Here is a 21,582-nt window from a genome sequence, read left to right as displayed (position 1 = left end):
TAATCCAGATGGTTTATATAGGTTAAATACCTTTTCAAGGTAATCAAGATGATCTATATGAGTTAAATACCCTTTTACCATGAAGACTGTCTGAAGTCCTTCCCACATAAGATCTCAATAAATTTAGTGAATATTTACTTCTTGAATATAGAGATGAAAAGGCTCCAAAAGTCTCCAGGAGAGTTTAATAGAAGAAAGGATCCATTTGTGGAAGCATCTCTTATAGTCTTCACCTGTTTACATCTTCAGAGGGTTCCTACCTGAGAGGTAGAAAGGGACTCCACTTCTGCTGGCCCTGAGTTACTATACTTGCCCATGCCACATTTCACCACCCACTCCCTTGCCCTAGTTTCCTGGGCTTTGGGGAAATTAGAAGTAGTCTCTTATGAATAGGCCAGGGGGTCTAAGGGGTTGTTAAGTTAGCAGTAAGTGCTCAACAAACTAAGTATTACGGACGTAAGTGTGTATGTTTATGTTGGGAAGGGTTATCAGAAGAATTTATTGCTTACATTGTTTTCCTCAAAGTGATGTAGGTGGACTTTGGCTAATCTATACATACTCTAACCTCCCAGGTAAATTGGTGTCTATACCAGGAAGGTAATCTCCCTGGTTTGCGGGGAGGCTGAACCTATGACCTCAGCAGAGTATCATGATGGAGGTAACCAGCCATACTCCAAGGCAGCATCTTCAGTCACTAGCTCTAGTTTGCAAGTCCTCTACATTTTAGAATTGCCTCAGGTATACGAATATTCACTTTGCCCCCTTGGTGTAGAGCTGGTTTTTTGCAGTTGTCAAACTGAACTAAAAGGATAGCAGCTCGATGAGTCTGGAGGAAAGCTAGCCCCACAGGAGCTCCTCTTTGATTATATTTTGCATTGGCCGTTAGCATGGCAGCTGGTTATCCAACTCTTTTCAAGCCACTTCAATTTGAAAGTGGCCTCAAGGAAAGGAAACTGCTAATGCTGATTTATACATAACTTTCAGAAGTGGATTGGATCAATCTCTTTATTTCAGAGCTTTCCAATGTGCCCTAATAGGTAAAGAACTCCATGTTCAAGGGGAGTTCAGAATATGCTAGGTTAAAAGAGCTGAACAGTTTGTTTTTTTTCCTGCAAGATTTTCAGAGCTTTTAACATGATGATGGGAATTGTAGATCTATAAGAAGCAATAGGGACCCATTATCTCCCAAATTTACTTCACTATGGAATCCATATTTATCAGACATGTTCTCGTACCAGTTTACACACGGCATCTTAGAAGTCCACAGGCAATGGATCCTGACTATAAAATGCAGCTCTACCACATACTATGGAAAAGAAACATCTGAACTAGGGAATAACAGAGAGGCTTTGAGTTTTGGGGGAAACTCAACAGAATTTCCACTTTAAATCATCTTTCTAGTCAGTATGGCCATAGTCATGATGAAATGAAAATGTTGACTTTGAGTAACAGAAGGTAAAATAAAAGACAAAGGGAAAAGTGAACAGTGGCAAGAATCATTCTTGGACTCATCTAATTGAGACTAGGTTGAAATAGAAAATGTCAAGTAATGTGTAGTGCATAACAGTAGACATCACTTTAAAATTCCAGCTTCCTGGATGTATGCTATGGAAAGAATGAAGTTGGTTGCTAATGTCTAACTAGGGAAGAAGCTGAGGAAGAGAAAGCCATATGAAGAAGTGGCATATGCAGCAAATTAAGAAGGTATTCATTCATTCAAACAGTGAAACAAGTAAATGTACTTCATTCTCTAGATAAAAAAGATTGAGCCCTGTTTTCATGTTTTCATCTGTTCACAGTCAAATGGGGGACTAGACTGTAAACAACAAACCGTAGTAAGATAAGCTTCAGGATAGAGGTATAGCATAGTGTTATGGGATCTCAGAAAATGATTCCACTAAAAAGGTGGGAAGTGAATCTTAGATTGGAAGCATGTGTCAGGGCTGGGGGTATCCTCAGTAAACTGTGTGATGCCCATTCACATGAGTGTGTGTGTGTGTGTGTGTGTGTGTGTGTACAATACAGAAGGAAGACTTTCTAAAGCAAGTGATTCAGTTTGGGAGGCTGTGAGTGAGCCACACTAAGTAAAAACGGGAGGCTTGATAGCTTGTCCTTCAACAGACAGGTCCAAAATGACTATATAAAGTAAATATCATAAATCACTGTTGTCAGGGCGCACACTCCACCTCGTCCCTCCCTTCCCCACAGCCGTCCTCATTTCCACACCCCCTCAACGGTTCAGGGAGAGCTCGTGGTCTAAGTAAACGAGAGGACTTCTGACTGTAATCCTAGCACGTCACTTTGTTGAAGGCAAACACGTGGTTCAGAGAGAACTTATAAATCTCTCCTCCCAGGCAAGATCGTGATGTTATCTGCTGGCAGCAGAAGGTTCGCTCCGAGGGGAGCTCCAGAAGCTCCTGACGAGAGAGAGAAAAGAAAGAGAGAGGGAGAGAGAGGAGAGAGAGAAGAGAGAAAGGCGGACAGGAGAGGTAGCGCGCGAGAGAGGCAGAGAAAGGAATACAGAGAAGAGCAGGAGCGCAAGTGACGAGGACACGGGGAAGGGGATGGAGAACGTAGTATAACGGTCTAGGGAGCCACGGGAGCAAAGTGAGGGGGTGCCCGGCGGCAGAAAGGCGAAGGAGAGGGTCTGTTGCAGGGTGCCAAGTGCCCACCTACTCGCCGCGAGAAATCCGAGTGGGAGAGAAACCAGGAAAGGGTGGGAAAGGGTGGGAGTCCAAGGGACCCCCTCGCAGCCCCCTCAGGAATAACACTCCCTAGGCAGCGCGTCCCCGGGGCTGAAGGCAACGGCGGCAGCCGGTCGTCTGTTGCCGGGTTGGCGTCTGGAGCGAGAGCAGAAGGAGGAGCAGGAGAAGGAGGGAGGTGGAGGCTGGACGCGTCTGCTAGCGGCGGCACGACGTGGAGTAGCCGGGCGGGTTGGCGCGCGCCGGCCGGGGTGTTGGCCACCGCGCGCAGCAGCTCCGGGAGCAGGATCGTCGCCGCCTCTGCCGCCGCCGCCGCGGCCCGCGCAGGACCCGACCGAGTCCCGAGCGCCGTGCGGAGCGCACCCGCCTCCCCGCGGCGCGCCGGGCTCGCCCCCAGAGCGCGCACACGCGCGCGCGCGCTCACACACCCGCTCACACACTCACACACTCACACACTCACACACGTGTGCGCTCTCCGCTCCGGAGCCGCGGCTGCTCCCGCTCTCAGCGCCGCAGTGGAAGGCAGGGCCGAACCGCTCCTTCTTTAAATACCTAAATTACCGCCCGGCCAGCCTCGGCGGCCCCCCGCACAGCGCTCCCGGCGCCCCTCCCGCCAGCTCGCCAGCTGCCAGCCCCGGGACCTTTTCATCTCTTCCCTTTTGGCCGGAGGAGCCGAGTTCAGATCCGCCACTCCGCACCCGAAACTGACACACTGAACTCCGTTTCCTCTTAAATTTATTCCTGCCTAATAGCCACTCGCCTCTTTTTTTCCCCCCATCTCGTCGCTCCAAGAAAACTTTTTCTTACTCCTCAAAGTTAGGGTTCCCCCTGCCCATCGTGTATTAATATTTCCACTTTTGGAAAGACTTGCATTTTCTTTTTAAAGGAATTCAAGCAAGATAGCTTTTTCTATTGGACGTTGACTCTCGATTGTTTGCAAAAGTTTCGCATTAAAAAAAAAAAAATCTACCTGATCTGTACTTGAGAGTTGTTGGTTTCTTTTTTTTTCTTAGTTTTTTTTTTTTCTTTTTTTTTTTTTTAACTTTTTCCACCTTTAAAAAAAATGCACTACTGTGTGCTGAGCGCTTTTCTGATCCTGCATCTGGTCACGGCCGCGCTCAGCCTGTCTACCTGCAGCACGCTCGATATGGACCAGTTCATGCGCAAGAGGATCGAGGCGATCCGCGGGCAGATCCTGAGCAAGCTGAAGCTCACCAGCCCCCCAGAAGACTATCCCGAGCCCGAGGAAGTCCCCCCGGAGGTGATTTCCATCTACAACAGCACCAGGGACTTGCTCCAGGAGAAGGCGAGCCGGAGGGCGGCCGCCTGCGAGCGCGAGAGGAGCGACGAGGAGTACTACGCCAAGGAGGTTTACAAAATAGACATGCCGCCCTTCTTCCCCTCGGAAAGTAAGTACTGTTTTTTCGCTCCCATTCCCTGAGGCTTAGCGCTGCCCGAGGCTCTCGGGGCCGCCACGACTCCAGGGACGGCCCTTCCCGCTCCGGGTCCCGGTCTGCGCTCCCCCTCTCCGGTCCTCCGTCCCACCCACCTCCTTGCTGGTTGTGTGCCTGAGAACGTTAGGCTTGCAGTCCGCGACTTTCGACTTGATTTTCTCCATGTCTCCCTTCCCCCAAGGCCTCGGTCCCGTACGAGGCGTTATGCTCTCCTTCTGGCCCCTGAAAATATCTTCCCGGCCACCAGCCAGGACTCAGCCCCCCTCCTCTGTCAAAGGAGAGGCGCTCCCCAGGGCCGAGTTAGCCCGGGACGTCTCGGTGGGCTTGTTTTCTTTGGTGCGGGCAGAGTGGAGCCTGCTGAACTGGCGCACGAAGCGTTAAAAAAAAAAGTGGCTCCAAACCTAGCCTCTCCGGAAGGCGCCCCTTTCGGGGCCGACCTATCAGCGGGTTCTCCAAGCCTTCCCTATTGTCTCTAACGCCCCTGAAAATGTCAGCATCGCCAAGGCAAAACCCGATTTGGAGACCCCTCGAAAAATACTTCCGAACCCTCAATTCTTGCATCTCTTGCCACAGCTGGGTGCTTACACCCCGCAAAGGCGAGATCTTGTCACCACGTCCCCCTTTGATGTCACCTGGAGTGGCAGGAAGGACAACTTCGTTTCTGACGATGTTAAAAAAGTGTTTTACTTCGCGTTATTTTTCAGTATTCCCTCAGACCTGTCTTCTTAAGATCGCTGGTGGAGCAGATCATTTTCCTTACGGGTTTACCGTTTATCTTTCTCACTCTTGAGCCGCCCTCGGCTCCCTGGGCTCTCTTAGGCTTCCTTGCAGTTACTTCGGTGCATTCCTAAATCTCACAGAGGGTAGAAGACAGCCGATTTTTCTTTCTTTCTTTTTTTTTTTTTTTTTTTCAACTGGCTTCTCCGAGGGCAGCGTCCTCAAAACCAGTTGGCATACAGTAGCAGCGGGAGTGACGTGATTTATCGCAGTTCCTCTGGGGGGAAGGGAAGAGGGCAGTTAGCTGAGAATGATTTCCAAGTTCTTAGGGAAAAAAAAAAAGAAAGAAAAGAAAAGGAGAAGCAGCATCCAGTGATACCTGAGAGGGTTAAATACCAGGAAGAAGAAGAAGAAGGAAAAAAAAAAAAGCTTCAACATTTGCGTATTCCAAATCCCAAGTCATAAACTTTTTCATTGGTTGCCCATTTCTCTCCTCCCCTTTCCATGCCCTATATACTTGCTGGCTGCCTTCACAAAGTCTCTGTGTCTTGCCTAAATAGATAATATGGCCATCTTGATAGTTTTCTCCTAGAGGTTCTAATTGCAGGGTGGTACTTCTCTTTTTTAATATTTATTTTTAGTTTGACAAGTCCTAGTTCTGTGACTTGCCATGTCTTGTACTTGACAGTCTTAGAATGTCAGCCCATGGATCTCCCGCCGGTCTTCCTGGCCACCTTTCTTTTTGCTGCACCTCCTCTTCTTGTCCACAAGCAGAGTAGATACGGGAGATCCTGGCAAGCAGGATGATTTTATTATTGTAATTAGGCACCATCCACAACAGTGGTGATAAATACACAGCGCCCTGGTTATTCCCCTCAGGAAGTAAAGCTTTCTACCTGGGGTGGAGCCAAGGAGATATTAGGAAAACAAGTTCACTGTAATTGGTCCAGAATGATTGAGACCAAACAGAGAGTTTGAGTCAGTTTGCTTTCTCAAGCACGTGTATCCGGTCTACTGGTATTTGGGCAGGCGGGCAAGTAAAGTGGGTTATATAGAATCTGAACCGGGTTTACCAGCAGTAGTTCAAATGAATTGCCAGCACTTTTATAACAGACAGGAGGTCTGATTTCTTCCTCATCATTAGACAGGTGTGGGGAGAACCAGTTACCTAAGAAGAGTGTTGATTCTTTGTTCCTTCCGGCACACCTCAGTCCAAAGAGCCGAGGTGATCCAACCTGGGAAAATGATCATCCCCAAACTGGAAAAATTCTCAGAACATTAGGATTTCAGAGGATGACAGCTCAGATCAGTGTGGGGATTCTCTACTCCATCCCACCTCCAGCCACCAAGTAGATAAAAGGTCTGCTAGGTGCAGTATAAAAAAAGTATACTATCAGTTTTCATACAGAGAATACCAGCTTCTATGGAAGTTTAGGGGCAGAGAAGCATATTAAGAGTAGATTGGATACTACTGTGCAAGAACTGTGGATAATTTTATAGAAAGTAGGTTAACTGATTTTCCAGCACTTTCTAGTTATACTGGAATATAGTGAACCCTTCCAAAAAAAAGGAAGAAAAGAAGAAATCACTCCACCGTATTTTTAAAGAGCAAATTGAAAGTACAGCATTGGCTTATATACTATAGCTTTCCTTCTTCAGGACTTTTCTGCCCAACTCTCAACTCAGGCGTCACTGAAGTGGCTGAAGGGAGGGAGTGTGCCTGTCATTTCTTGCAGTGAATCCGGCAAGGGTCATAAGCCCCAGAGATGAAGGCATGGGAAAGATCACTGGTTCATTTTTTACCATCAACTTATTAGCGTTCAGGGAGTGACTTCAGCTCAAATATTACAAATATGCTCTAATTATACTCAATGAGCTATATATCATTACAGATCGCTGATAGCCCTTTGTGGGACATTTTATACAATTCAGACTACATATTTTTAGCAATGTGGAGATTTAAAAGTAAAAATATAAGAGATATTGTATATACCCTCAGGCATATTTTGTTTTAAATATTATCCTTGGCCCGGTATACTGTATAAATACAGTAAATATGAATAGAACTGGCCAGGTGCCAATCTCCTAGGATGAATTTTAGTCAAGAAGGTATTTATGGGATATAAATAATACTGTGTCAACATTTAAAGAAAGGGTCTGATTAGTTTTGAATTTATTCATATTGATCTTTTCACATGCTGTTAGTTTAAGGCTCAAAGTGGAGTTATGCTAAGGTTTACCGATAGTTTACCCAGTGGGAATTCGTGGACTCCCCAGTCCTTTTGACAAGCCATCTGCAGTTCAAGCCATATCTGTTGGAAAGACACTGCACAAAGCTTTAGAAATCTCGAGAGTGATTCCGTTCACTAGACTGAGAATCCAGATGATTGACAGTTAAAATCTGTAGAGGCTTGGGCAGTCAAAAAAAGAAAGAGACAGTAAGTTTCATTTTCTATCTTTCCTCTCACTTGTTTTAATTGTAACAAACCAGGCAGTGTTGGGGTTCTAAAAGGTGGTGATTTTGCCCTGGCCCCCACCTCCCAGGGAACCTGGGGTGAAGTCTGGAGTTTTGGCTGTCATGACCCTTAGGGAAGGCATGCCACGAGCATATCATGGGTAGAGGCCAGGGACGGTCGCTAACCATCCTCTAATGTACAGGACAGGTTCCCTCCACCCACCACCACCAGCACATACATCAAAGAATCGCCAGTAATGCGCATGTTGAGAAGCCCTCGTAACCCTGCTATTGATTTTGGGTTACCGAATTTTGCAAGGAGTCCCATTTTAAAAGTAATAACCCTAAAAATCAAATATCTGTATGATCAAAAGGAGATTAAAATGAGAGCATTGAATGGAAAGATAATCAGAAAATTATCGTCATGAGATGGGAGCTTGAACTGGACCATTTTGTGTGGTGGATACTTTATTATTATGATCCTAAAGCACCTAAATTGGAGACCTCAAAACTTCCCATTCATTTAGCCTAAATAATGATGTTGCCCCACCCATCAGTAATTTCAGTAAGCAGCAATGTGATGTTAGTCAGAACAGAGAAAAAAGAAATGAGGAATTGTCGTGGATTTTCCTTGCAAGGAGAATAAGCAGTTCATGTTAATGAGGAGTGGGATCTCCAGCCTAGACAACCAAAGAAAGTAAATAATTGTGTTGGTTTATTCTATCATATTGAGTTAGATAAACCAAAATATACAGCCTGAGACATCACAATGAAGTTTCCTTTGTAATTGTTTCACACGAATGTTAAATCTTTAATAGCAAACAATCTCCTTTTCTATTTCCCCTGTAATTTTCCAAGTGAAATCGTGGAATGTAGAATGAATACTAATAGCACTACGGTTTTGGGGAATTCGACTTAAGATTCTATTCATGGACATGTCCTTCTGTATACAGATTGCTGGACTATTGGCCAGTTGCCCAATGAAGGAAAATATTAGCAGTTGCTGGAACATAGTAGTATTTTTGCTTTATATCCAGGGATTTTATTTTTTAAGATTCTCTGTGTGAGGATGTCTGAGAAAGAAAAAGAGAAAGATCAGAGACAATCGGATTTGACCCCTTGACTTCTAGAATGATTGAGTTATTAATACACAACAGACCAAACTTCAATTTCTGCATTTTTATTGTGTCATTGCTTGTACTAACCCTAGTGCCTAACTGTGGTTCCAGTAAACTTGGGTCACATTCTTCTTTCAGGATTTCCTCTCCTTTCCTTCTTTTACTTTTCAAAGACTAGGAGAAGTAAATACTGTTTGTAACTGAAGCAGTTGGGCAGGCTTTGTTGCCAAGTGAGAACAGCCCGCCGCGAGCCTCCCCTGAGGAGTCCCCGTCCCGTGGAGGCTGGGCTTTGCAGAGGGGCAGGTGGGGACCCCTTGACCTGGCAGAGGGACCTGGCACCCTCTGTGTCTCCACAGCGACCCCTGGGGTCCACTTACGGAGCTGCACTTTGTAAATTCCGACTTTCCCCTGGTGAGAACACGCTGATGTAACCTAGTCGCAGCATCTTTCATATAAAGATATGAAAGAATGACAGATCATTTTTCCTAGAGGAAACGGAGACGCGAAAAAAAAGGCTAATGACTCACTGTTGATTCCACATCAAATCTGGGTTAGCACTGAGGAGGTCACTGACTCTTAGGCCTTCGCCCAGAGATTACAACACACTCCAGGCTGCATTTTTAGAAGGTTAGGGACACCGAGTGGAGAAGCCCGGCCCTGAGAGAGCGTGCTGGCGACCACCGGATGGGAGTCGGTCAGCCTCCCCCCCCCCCCGTGGCCCCCCCCCCCCCCCCCCCCGCCTCCCGCCTCTCTGCTCCCGGCCGAAAGGTGAGCAGCCTTAGGGCAGAGCGACTGCGTGAAGGAGCTCGGAAAACAGCCCTTTCAGCTGTCTTGATGTAGCATTTCCGGTCCTGACGGATCCTGGAGAGAGGCTCTGGATTTGCCAGATGTGCTCGCTCTACGCAGGCAGCCCTTCTGCTGCAGGGTGTATTCCACTTTGCAGGCTCGGAACAGCTTGATGAAATGTGCCTCTGGCCCAGATAAACAAACGTTTCCATTGTCATTTTGAAACCATATGGCGTGCTTTTGTTTTTTAATATTCTTTAAACAAAGATCGTTTCAAACCTAGGAATTCACTGTTCTCCAGGTACTTTAAATTTAATACAGGCTAAGGACTCTTTGATGGGTTTGTTTAGACTGAAAGCTTGCCTCCGTCATTTGTTTAGGAGAAACTCTCCTCGCGCAGCAACCGCGGAGGGGTTTTGCTTGTCATTTGTTTTGTTTCTTTTCTAACCTCTGATACCGGAAGTGGGTATGGAGCTGCTCTGCACCGTGAACACCTCCACCTCTTTAAGTCCTGGGGTGGGTTTGATGGCCTTGGCTCTGCATCAGACTCCCCCTTGACCTCTAGCCCACAGTCTCCGAATTGCCTTCGTCTTCACTGTTCTGGAATATCTGCATGCGTGGCAGTTCGCCTCACTTAACCAGGCTTCACTTGCTTCACTTCTCAAGATGAGGAAGGTAGCTGTTTCCTAGGGTTGTAAAGGACCCAGGATGAGAGGCTTAAAGAAGCACCTGGCTCTGTGCGTGGCACTCAGTAGGCGATCTTGGCAGCTATCGTTCACTGAATCTCAAACATCATTGATTTTCAGACGGCGCCATTATTTTGTGTGCCACTAAGCAAAGAATAACACTATTATAACATGCCATCGATTGCAAGACACACTAAAGAGAGGTATTTGAGAGATAGTAAAAATGTGATTAAAAGTGATGCTCTGGGAACCACTCCCACTGGCCTGGAATCTCATGGCGCTTCATTCTTTTCTTTGTAAGTTCTACTCAGTGGATCTATTTCCCTTGCTCTCTTGGATTGGTCTTTAGGTGACCTTTGCCCCTTCAGGGACTGGGAGCAGAGACTGGAAGGGCTGGTCATCCACCATGTCTATTAGTACTCTCTGTGCTCATATAAGAAGTCCTTGACAATTTAGACTTCTTTGGTAAGATTTCAGACTTCTTAAGAAAACATCCAAGACCTTTCAGGTTCCAGTCCCTCCTTGTTCAGGCCCACCTCTTGCTAAATTCCATTCTTGCTACAAGCTACACTCCAGCCACATCACCTTCTTCGCCTTTATCCAAATGGGTCATTTATTTTCGTGCCTCCAGGCCTTTGTCTATGCTGTTTCTTCCATTGGAGATCCATCTTTTAACACCTCTAAACATCCTCTGAGGTTTCTTCAGATGCCAAAACCTTTGGTTTTCCCAGTCATGTGAATCAGTTCATCCTCTGCATTCCCACAAGACTGATACTCATCTCTAAAGCAGCCTCTTTTCTTTTGCTGTTGATAAAATCTAGTTGTGGTCCAGCTGTCTTCTTCGCTGGTTTGTAAATTGCCTCAGAACAGGAGCTAACTCTTACAGAACCAGTGCATTGTATTTGCTCAATACATGCCTCATAAATGGATGAGCATTTCCCTTTAGAGAATAAGATGGAACCACCAGATGAAGGCTCTATGTTTCCTAAGTATCAGGACCAGGAGATGTAGAGAGATGAAATCTACTCACCTTCATTATCAGGGAGAATGTGCTTGATGGATCATAACACTGTGGTTACAGCAACACTGGGTTTCTCATACCCATACATTTCCCATTTCCAGTTTTACAATGAAGAAAATCATGGTGAGAATAGTGATGGCAGCTAACCTTCACTGAGTACTGACTGTGTCAAGTATAGTCTTAAATATTTTACCTGTATGTCCTTACTTGATCCTTACAAGCAACCCTTTAGAGTCCGTCCTAGTATTTACTAGCATTTTCCCTGTGACGGATGAGGACATGGGCATAGCTACTTCTGTCAGGGATGGCTTATTGAAAGTAAGGCTCTTAGTTACCACAAATAAAAGAGGCCCTAAAATAGAGACCAGGAAATGGAGAGCATGACTCTCCTTGCCCCCTGGAGAAATGATGTAGGGCACCCAAGCAAGAGTAGTGTCTTGTCCTCTCCTCCCAGCCATTACAGCCTTAAGCTCTGAATTCTTTCCCTACAAAAGGCTATATACCCCGGGAGCCTTGGATACGACCCTGGGTCTTTTTCCCTGCCTTTAACACATTCGACTTTTCTCACTACATTTTGGTTGATAAAAAATTATGATTTATCAGGTCCCTGGGTTTGGTCATTAACTGCAACCATTTCTTCACAAGAGTTCTGATCAGTTTGATTGATGGGGGATTCCTCTTGTCTCTTTCAGAGAATTAATTTATTTGGGAAGGCAATTAATTTATTTGGGAAGGGTAGTGGTGCAATGAGCTCGGGCTTTGGAGCCACACAGACCCAATAAGGAAAAGAAGGAGTATAAATAAAACGGAATTGCACCAAAAGAGTCTCAGAGACAGAAGGGGAAGAAGTAGCACCAAAGACAAGAAGCCCAGCTCCAGGCCTATGGCAATTGTTAAAAACTGGTCTTGTTTTAGTTGGTAGAGAGGCTCTATATTTCAGTGGTATTAAAACATGCATATGACTCACACAGCATTCACCTCTTTCTCTTGCTCGGTTATAAGGTTTGAAGTCCAGTGAAGGAAGGAGGGGATGTTGTTCCTAAGATGCTAACATCCAGAGGGTGTTTCTGGGTAATGTGCTTCTGGGCCTGGCTCAGCCTTTCCTCACGGGTTTTCTGTCTCTCTGCCCCCCGCCCCCAGTGAGGGTCTGTGGAGAAGGAAGCCAGGCCATTTGGAGTTAAGGCTGAGCCAGGTCAGGCAGCCAAAGTTAGACTGTGGTGGACCTCATTTCACTTCCATAATCAAACACTGGTCACAACAGTTTCTTGGCTGTCAGGTGATTCATTTTTTTTAAAAAAAAAAAGCCTTAGCAACAAAATGACATGAGGGAGTAGAAGTCTCAAAGAGGAAGACGGATGTGACAGGAAGAGGAGAGCGTGGTCAAGTGTCATGGCAAAGGGTTTGAGGAGGAAATGAAAACGTGGGAGGTGATAGCAGAGAGGAGAGGCCGCACCAGGCCCTGGGTGGTTGTTAACAGTGCAAGGCGTTCTCCGTGTGAGGTAGCATCCAGCTTTCCTGGGGCAGCCGAGTGAGGCCATTCACTGGTGTGAGAAAACATTGCTGTCCAAGAGGAGTTGAGTTTACCGGATTTAGCATCTGTTAGAAGGAGGGGAAGCCTCCTGGTGCTGAGAAAGCTATTCTTTGTGGGCCAGGACCATCCCTTCATTCTCTCAAATGAGCCCTTCCAAACGTTACCACCTGATAAGCTGGAAATGTGGGGCTTAGATAGTCCTTTAACCACAAGGATTTGAGGAACTCAAGGCAAATGGAAAATGCTTTCTGCAGGTTGTGAAGCTCGAACCTTCTGAAAATAGCCCGAATGTGTTTCTGAGCTCCTCAGGCAGCTGTTTGCCCATCTGCTGGCACGTTCCCCGCGTTTCACGGGGAGGGTGCCACTCTACCTTCAGGCCCTCCTGGCTGCCTACGTGTTGGTGATCGGGAAGCAGGCTATTCCTGAAGCGGACACACTGGGTTCTCGCCATTTGAGACTCCGACTGCTTTTTTTGGAAATGTTGTTTGTTTCAGGAAATCCTGTAGCATCTTTCCAGTCTCCTGAAAGAAAAAGAAAAATGTGACTTAGACCTTGGCTCTGTTCATTTGGCTTTCCCTATCTAACCCACACCACACTGACAAATACCACATCTGTCTTGACAAAGCTAGTTCACAAATAACTGCTCATTCATAACTTGAAGCTGTTGTAAGAGTCCTTACTTGTTACTTGATCTTGTGAACAGGAATGCAAAGTTTGGTTTTGAGAAAGACCCTGAAATGACTGCAGGTCCGGTGACCTTTGCAAATCTATACGGAATCACCATCTAGAAGAGAACACTGCACATTTTGTGTGTGTGTCTTTTGAGAGCACGAAAATATTGATGGTTGTCCAAACACAAATGGGAATTTCCGGGAAAATATTTAATTTTTAAGTTTTGGATTCATCTCAGCATTGGCAATTCAATGCTTTTTTAGACCAAATTCATCAGTGATTATTCTCTCTGTACCAGAGGCAGCAGGGACTTTGTCATTCCTTCCATTTGGGGGTTTGGTTCTTCTTTGGTCATTTATTTTCCTATCCATTGGCTTAATCTCATTTTCACTTCTGCTTTGATATCTTAATGACAATACCATTGAAGTTGTTGCTACTTGCTTTATAATAAACCCTTATAAGTAAGTTGCTGGCTGACCAAGCAGCCAAAAGAATGGATGACTTATTCAGATACCACTTTAGAAGGAGAAATAAAAAAATCACAGATGGAGGACTTTTTTTTTTTTTTCCCCCCAGAAGATAGGTGATTTGGTAAGGGAACTGAGGTCTGTTTGGGCTTTCTGCGGGGAAATGTTTCCACATCCAGCTCATACCTGGGCATTTGGGGCTCTGGATGTTAATGAGAAAGGAACAGAGGTGGGAGCGGGCTAGAGTTCCTGGCTTTAACCAGAAGTAGCTGAGTAGAACCAAAGCTGAATTTTGGCCAGCTCCTTGGGTTCTGAAGCACCTGTCCTCACCTTTAGAGATGTCTGCTAAAAAATCATGTTGATTTGAATAATAATTTAGTCATTCATTTGTACCTCTTCATAGTAGAAAGCCTTAGCTTGGTAAGTGTGTTAATGGAAGTTACTGGTCAGACCTATGAACTAAATCCTGAACTGATGCTGTTTCACCCACTAAACTTGTGCTTTTTCTCCCCCATACAATGAGGTGACTGGTGCTAGTTTGTCTTGGAGAGAGCTGTGTTTCAGAGGAAGCCCACGGTCACAAAATATCACCATCAACAATGAAACTATGTGTAGAGAGTCATGTCTAATTTCATTAATTCTTTGGCACTAGTGTCCAGATTCTAGAAAGAGGGTCCTGAGCCAAACTGACCCCGAGTCATTATATATTTGGGATCAGCAGCTTGCCCTTTCTCAGTAACATTTGTTGGGAATTCTCTAAGTAAAGTAGAAACTCCCTGGAGTTTGTGTTAGGAGGAAATGATAGTACCCACTGATGGACCTGCTACAATCCTGAGAGGAATGTTTGTAGGGAAGGTTTGGAGGGATGGAGGAGGAGACTAATCAGAGTTTACTGGAGCATTTGTAATGGCATTTAATTATGTTTGTGATATCACTGCAGGGAGAAAGTCTTTATCATATAGACACTTTCACACTACACAAAACCCCTACTTACTCAGAACGATCCACCTGGTTGGATAGTCTCGAGGCCAAGTGAGATTTTGTAAAAGGCCTTTTTAAAAAAAATTTTATTTCATTTTACTTAAATTAGATTAATTAGCATATAGTGTCTTATTAGTTTCTGGGGTAGAGTTCAGTGATTCATCAGGAGCGTATAACACCCAGTGCTCATTCCATCAAGTGCTCTCCTTCATGCCCATCACCCTGTTACCCCATCCCCCCACCACCTCCCCTCCAGCTACCCTCTGTTTGTTTCCTATAGCTGAGTCTCTTATGGTTTGTCTCCCTCTCTGATTTTGTCTTAATAAAAGGCCTTCTTGAAACTGTAGCCTATACCAAACAAAAGCCTATACCAAAGTTTCTCAAATTTTACCATGCAAAAGAATTCCCTATATCACCAGTAGTGCTTATTATAAATGCAGATTCCCAAATCTTCATCTTGTAGCCTCCATCCAGATTATGATTCAGTAGTTTTCAGGTGGGCCCCAGAAACCTGCACCTTGATGAGGAGGCCAGGTGATTCTTAGGCAGGAGTTCAGAAAGACGCTCTGGAAACACTGTGCATTTTTGTTTTGTTTTGTTGCTTTATTTCTTAGCTGGGTCATCCCAGGCAAAATGAAGTTTTATGGTTAATATTGTAGTCTTTTAGAAATTTTGTAAGTTACCCAGGCAAAATTTTAATTCCAGGACCATTTCTATCTTACAACTTATGTGAGTGGTCGTCCTCCACGATCGGTTAGTGAATGCCCAGGTACTTCTAAAAAGGATTATTTCTCTAAAACTAATTGTCTTGGATTTTTATAGGTTTTCACATTTTATCAAGCATTTCACATCTGCCAAAGCCTCACTGCTCTACAAAAGTGTATTCCTACCCCTATGCCACTTGACTCCTACAGACTGTTGAAATTGATTTTTGAAAAAACTAAGCATTGCTTTCTTTGACCTAAATGATCACTGGAAGCATCACTTATATCTCCACCCAATTCATGGTCTCTACTTCTGGGGCCCTGGGTCAGCACCAGAGTGCCTGTCTTTTTTGACCCTGCTTAAAAACAAACAAACAAAACAGAACAAAAAAGGAAAGAAAGGATTTTAATACTGCAGCTTTATGGCATAGTAAAAGTAAACCAAAGGGGCATACTTGAGGACTGCTTGCTGGAAGTTGCAAATGACAGTAGTGACCTCTCCCTGGTCCCATCCAGACTTCCTTTGACCTGGGTGACCTGGAGCAATTTCAGGGATCTGGATTCTGTTACTAGAACTGTCCCTCCTCTGCACCACAACATCCACTGGCCTGAAGAAGGTGCTGTTTCCCAGGAAAAGGAGTGAAATCCCCCCAAGAACCCGCACAGGGCCATAGTTGGAAGAAAAAGTATTGCTAACCAAGCAACTTCCTCTGCATATTCTGCCTTTCCCTGGTTACATTCTTGGAGATTTTTATTTAAGATAACTTTCAGCATCTCTTGTTAGAGGTCAGATATGAATGAGAAGATTTTGTTTGACTTGCTAATCTTGTGACAAACAGTTTATACCCAGTGTAGCTTCTTGTCTTTGCTGACTGGTTCTTTGAGGGAATTTGCTCCGGGTTAAGGCTGTGGAGAGCCTCTAAAAATAAACAACATGGTTGCTTCTTGGTGAGAACATATGTGAGCAGATGGCAACTGGTAACAGCATATGGTGGCAACATGAAAACAGTATGTTGCAGAAAGCTCTGAGGGGACCTTCCTCGTCCATGCCTCTGCGGGTCCTCCAGTGCCCCATAATCCCAGTGACTCAGAGTTCTGACTGGGAGGTGTGTCCCACGGAAGCGTGAAAGCATGTCACGGGGGGCTTGTTAGTGGGCTGAATGTTGGAGACGGTAAGTTACAGGGGATGGAAAAAGGCTTCCTTGTCCATTTTCAAATTGAGAGATAAAAGGCACAAATCTGACCAAAAAAAAAAAGGGGGGGGGAGAGGACTCCACAAGGCCTTTTGTCTTTTGTCAAAAGAAGTTTTCAAGTCCGGTTTGCAGAGTGACAGGCTACTTCTGGAAGACATGCCCTAGACGAATGGCAGGGACATGGATGTTAAATCCACGTGAGGAGCTAGGAAAGAAATATCTTCACCCCAGGCCTGGAAGTCAGTCAGGGATTCATCTGTCAAATAAGTTATATAACTAATATTATTACGTCCCTTGATCACTTCTTATTTGCCAGTCTCTTAAATATATCATCTCTTCGTGAGCTTCTAAAACCCTCAGGGGTAGCATGATGTATGCTTCATGTATAGAAACTGAGGCTTGGGTGAATCCAGCCACTTGTTCAAAGATTCACAGGAAACCAGTGACAGGGCAGGGGTTTCAACCTACGTCTTCTTACGCAAAAATCCTGTATTTGTCATTGATTCGACCCCAGATAGAACACTTAGCAGTGTTTTCTCTTCCATTGAGGGTATTTTTTGGTATATTTTCTTTTATAAGAATATGGCGGGTGGTATACAAGATGTCGTTGCTGTTACTTTAAAGAAATGAAAGTTTAAAATTTCATGATGTAATAACTATCATGGAAGAGAATGTTTAATCCATCCCGAGCAGCCCTAGATTTTTAAACTGCAGCGGAGCAGCACCAAACCAAGATACACTTATATTTAGGGAACCTGAAGTCTAGGCCAACCAAATGAAACATTGATTTTTATTCATAACGCATAGGCTGTCTTTTGTCAAAGGAGGTCAAGGCCTTTCCTGTTCATCTTTGACATGAGTCACGGTATTTATTTTACCATTTCCATGTATAAACTGTACATTGTGATTTGGACGCTAGAGCGTGTTAAAGGGAAAACGGAACTCAGGAGCCTGACTGGTGGTTAAGGGATGCCAGTAGATCTGGGAATAGAATCCAGAATCCCTTCTAGAGCCTTGGTCCCCGAGTAGCGGTGACCTTATATGTGTGGGGGAATAAGTACATTCAGAGAGCCCGCTTCGACTTTGAATCTTTGTATAGCTCTGTGCAAGGCATCGCCTCAGTAAAATAGCTAATGACTGTGCTTTTTAAAACTCCTAGCTGTCTGCCCAGTTGTTACAACACCCTCTGGCTCAGTGGGCAGCTTGTGCTCCAGACAGTCCCAGGTGCTCTGTGGGTACCTTGGTGAGTACACTTGTCTGCTTTATACCTCATTTGACATAGTGTTATCAAGTCCATCTTTAGTGTCTGTCTCCTGTGGGGGAACTTGTCAGAGGCCAGAGAGAATTCTGGCATGCAGCCTTGTAGCTGAACAGCCACAAAGGTGCGCCCAATTTTTAGTCCATAAATGATTTGATGGCCGTATGTGCAAGAATGGGTTGTGGGTACATGAGATCTGTGCTCTAGTGGTGACACAGTGGTCTGAAATCCGGATCTGCTAACCCCCGTGGATGATGCCCTCTGGAGGGTTGAGCCATATGGCCAGAATATCAGGGGTCCTTTTGGGGTGTCTTTTTTTTTTATATCTCTGTTCTCATGCCTGGCATACAGTAGTCGCTCAATTAATGTTTCTTGTATTGACCTGAAGGGGACGAAGGAGCTTTTCTTTCCTTTGAAGTTCTGGAGGGAGGCCTGTGGGAGAGTTGCCACTATTTGTGACCTTCCTATTGTCATTCCTGGGTTGCATGAGAATGGGAATGGGTTGTCATGGGTCAAATCTTGGCTGACTGGCCCTGGGAGCTTGCCACTGAGCCCTGACCCTCAGCACAAGTGCAAACCCCTCGGAGCTAGCCCTGCATGTCAGGCTGAGGAGCACTGAGGTCTCAGTGCTTTCTGATTTGGAACACTAATCAATTCAATCAGCTTTTATTGAGAGCCTACTGTATGCTGAGCAGTGAGGTCACAGCAAAGAATAGGACTTAGGTGATCCTGATATTTAAGAACACAGGGGCCCAGTTGTCCCTGATCCATGTTCAGGAAGAAATGAAATAGACTCACAGTTCTGGCATTGGTTCACTCACATTTTTAAGACCCCAAGAAGGTTTACATTATACTGATAATAAGTGTGGGCAGGGGTCCCAGATACAGACAACAGAAATGTTTTTATTACCTTAGTAGATAATCTGGTTCACTGGTATAGCCTACTCTGCAATTTACCATGCCTAACCTTGCTTCTTAGGAATCAAGGAATGAAGGATTGAAGTAGTTTATTTACAGTGGTTTAAGCTGGGTTTCCTCGAAAAAGAACTGATTCTATTGAGAATATACATTTATTTTCATGTATGAAAGTGGCTAGAAGCTGCCATGTGAATAAAGAGTAAAAGGTTTAATCCATGCTTTTCAATTTCCCTTTTGTGAGACAGAATATATTTTGTTTTCAACCTCTACATTTGTATTTTATTTCACTATCTAAACCAAGGATTTAATTGTCTGATGTTTTTCCCACTAGCTCTTTGGAAAAGAAAAGGGAAGGGAATAAGAGAAGGAAAGCATTTGTTGAGTCCCTCCTCTGCCCTGGCATAGGAGGCACGTAGACACACAGCGTCCTGGTCCTCCCATGGTGGTAGGTTGGGGACGGCCAGGGCGACCATCCCCACGTGTCAGGAAGCTGTGGCTTGGAGAGGGAAATACCTTGTCCTTGGTCATAGCACACTCGCGGGGGGGAGAGAGGCAGGGGCAGAGCCAGAATCTGAATTCAGGTCTGGCCTCGACGCCCTCCACCAGACCACAGAGCCCCCAGATTTTCTGGCCTTCCTTTTGCTTTTCCTTGGCAGTCCTGCCCCATTAATTTTTATAATTGTCTCAGTGACTACTTTGGGTTAATTTCCTTTTCATCTTTTCTTCCCATAGTAAACAAGTTGAGAGGGCTACCCTGGTTCTCTGTGTGGTTTTTCCTCTCAGACACTCCTCGCTTGGGGTTATTTTCGATCATTTCATTGCTGCAAGCCTCCTTCTTTCTTTGGTGAAAACACACTGGAAACCCACCCTGCTCTTTAGTGAGTCTGGGAAAATCAGGAGTGTCTCTGAGGGTGTGGAAGGGAGGGAGGGTGCAAGCTCCATGGAGATTCCTGGACAGTGCGGGGCTCCTCCACCCACCCAGCCTCCAGGCCCATGGGAAGACTCTGCGGACCCCTCTCAGACCTTCCACGGAAGACTGCTAAGCAGTGGGGCTCTGCATTTTTTTTTTTTTTTTTTTTTGTCTCTGTTCTTAGAAATAGTAATTGAGTAAAAATGTAAGTGAGTGGATGCCAGGGGGCAAGTGTCCAGGGTCAGGGTGAATTTCTCCATGCTGAGTGTGATTCTGAGCACTCGTTAAGTGGAGGCCGGCCTGTGCCAAGCAGCTCGAGGGCCATCCCTGTCACCTTGTGTGAACCGCCTCTCCATTCCAAGGAGATGTTGGGAGCGGCTGGAGGGAGCCCAGGGCCCGTGGCGCCTCTTGCTGTTCTCACTCTCTAACCTGGGTGTAGTTGATAACTCTGTGTTCTGACACCCATGATTTCACTGAAATCCCCTGGAGGACGAAATGGTCCTTGCTCCGCACAGCCCATGTGGTTGCTGAATCATTTTTCTTTTTTTCAATTCATTAGCCCCCACATTCTTGGTTAAGATAACATTAGCCTGCCTGAAGCTTTTCCTACCGAGACCTAAGAATCTAGAAGATCAGCAACTGAGACAGTCTCTGTGAGTACATGGATTAAAAGTTGTGAAGGCAAATTCAGGTGGTTCTGGGGTTTGGGTTTTGTCTTTTTTCACATCTTTACTGAGTGAGAGGCTTTGAAGGAACTCTGTGGTGGTTGCAAGACATTGTTGCTCCAAGCATGGCCTGCATGTGCGTCTCCCGAGGTGTCCTGAAGGGCAGATTCCCCAGCCCTGGCCCAGAGCTGCAGAGTCCGAATGGCCGGGGTGGGTGGAGCTGATGCTTGTGTACCTGTAAGCGGGCTCTACATGGTAATTCTGACCTTATTGTAGTCTGCGGCTGCTCAAGGCAGTGGATGCTGTGATGATGCAGGTCTGTTTACCCACAGTCCTCCAGCATGGAAGGATTCAGATGGAGCAGGGCCTCTGTGTGATCAACTGGTTCTGCGAGTGTGGGACCCTTCACCCAAAGCACAACAGAGTCTTGGCCCCATGCTTTCCCTTCTCCCAAGTGCATACAGAGATCGAGGTAGACCGGTTGTCTGCAGGATCACACATCTCCCCTGGCCGCTGTTCACCACAGAGGGGGCAGTGAGTGTGTAAGCCAATGAGAATCCACCCAGGTGCCTTGAGCTGGGCCACTGTGAGTGGGAAGGGGATTTTGAAAACTAAGGTACGATGTGTAAGTGACACAATGTATAAGTCGATGTATAAGGTTTAATTCCCTGAGGTTGTGTTTGGTCGAAGCACTGCCGACCTCTTCATGGCCTGAATCCTGTTCTCAGACATTCCATGGGGTAAGGATCTGGCCGACAATGGAATGTAAACTCTACTCTCTCAGCCAGACTCAGCTTTGAGTAACAGCGGTTTTCTGCTTCCAAGTGAGGTTTCTCTCAACCGGAGGTATTAGAGCAGGTGCAAATCTGATCAGCTTTTAAAAAGAAAAGTTAAGGATAAATTACTTGGCATTTGTGCAATCCTATGCCACCTGCTATTCTGATGTTATTTTGGTTATTTTGGAACCATGAGAATTTTGAATCCAGCCCCACAGTATGGATATTCTATACCTACTGTAGGATTTTTGGGCTGTCAAACTATTTAGAGAAATATCCAATTCTTCGTGGTCTGTATCACTAACCATCCCGCTTGGCTATTGAACTATGAAAAGAAGGATGGGTAATGTCAATTCTACTTTCCAAAGAGCCTTTAATGACAAGATCTCTACATTAATTACAAATACAGATACAGTTTTAAGATAAATGTCAAATGCATGCAGAGATTGTGGGAGGATGCAGATAAAAACAGGATGTTCTTAGGATACATTAGTTCATTCAGCGGCATTTACTGGGTGTCTAGGCACTGTGTGAGGCCATCAGTGAATAAAACAGCAAAACACTTGGT

At 45.3% G+C, this 21,582-nt stretch overlaps 1 protein-coding gene across 3 annotated transcripts in view; it reads left to right on the top strand.

Annotated features, from left to right (window-relative positions):
• Positions 1–2,347: 2,347 nt before the first annotated feature.
• The window catches only part of TGFB2 (transforming growth factor beta 2), an 81,417-nt gene continuing 62,182 nt past the window's right edge, over positions 2,348–21,582 (top strand). Inside the window, exons 1-2 of one of the 3 annotated variants that reach the window (XM_073884114.1) lie at positions 2,348–4,111; positions 17,647–17,730. In XM_073884114.1, coding sequence (XP_073740215.1) covers positions 3,766–4,111; positions 17,647–17,730 — 430 coding nt within the window. In that variant the 5' untranslated portion in view covers positions 2,348–3,765. The remainder of the gene's footprint in view (positions 4,112–17,646; positions 17,731–21,582) is intronic. The other 2 variants (XM_025892273.2, XM_025892274.2) reach the window with 2 other exon arrangements.

This window comes from Callorhinus ursinus, unplaced genomic scaffold, assembly GCF_003265705.2.
Source record: "Callorhinus ursinus isolate GAN/ISIS: 27379988/994484 unplaced genomic scaffold, GSC_fseal_2.0 scaffold54, whole genome shotgun sequence".
Lineage (NCBI taxonomy): Eukaryota > Metazoa > Chordata > Mammalia > Carnivora > Otariidae > Callorhinus > Callorhinus ursinus.
Note: the sequence above shows the minus strand (reverse complement) of the source record. Positions and strands in the feature narration are given on the sequence as shown.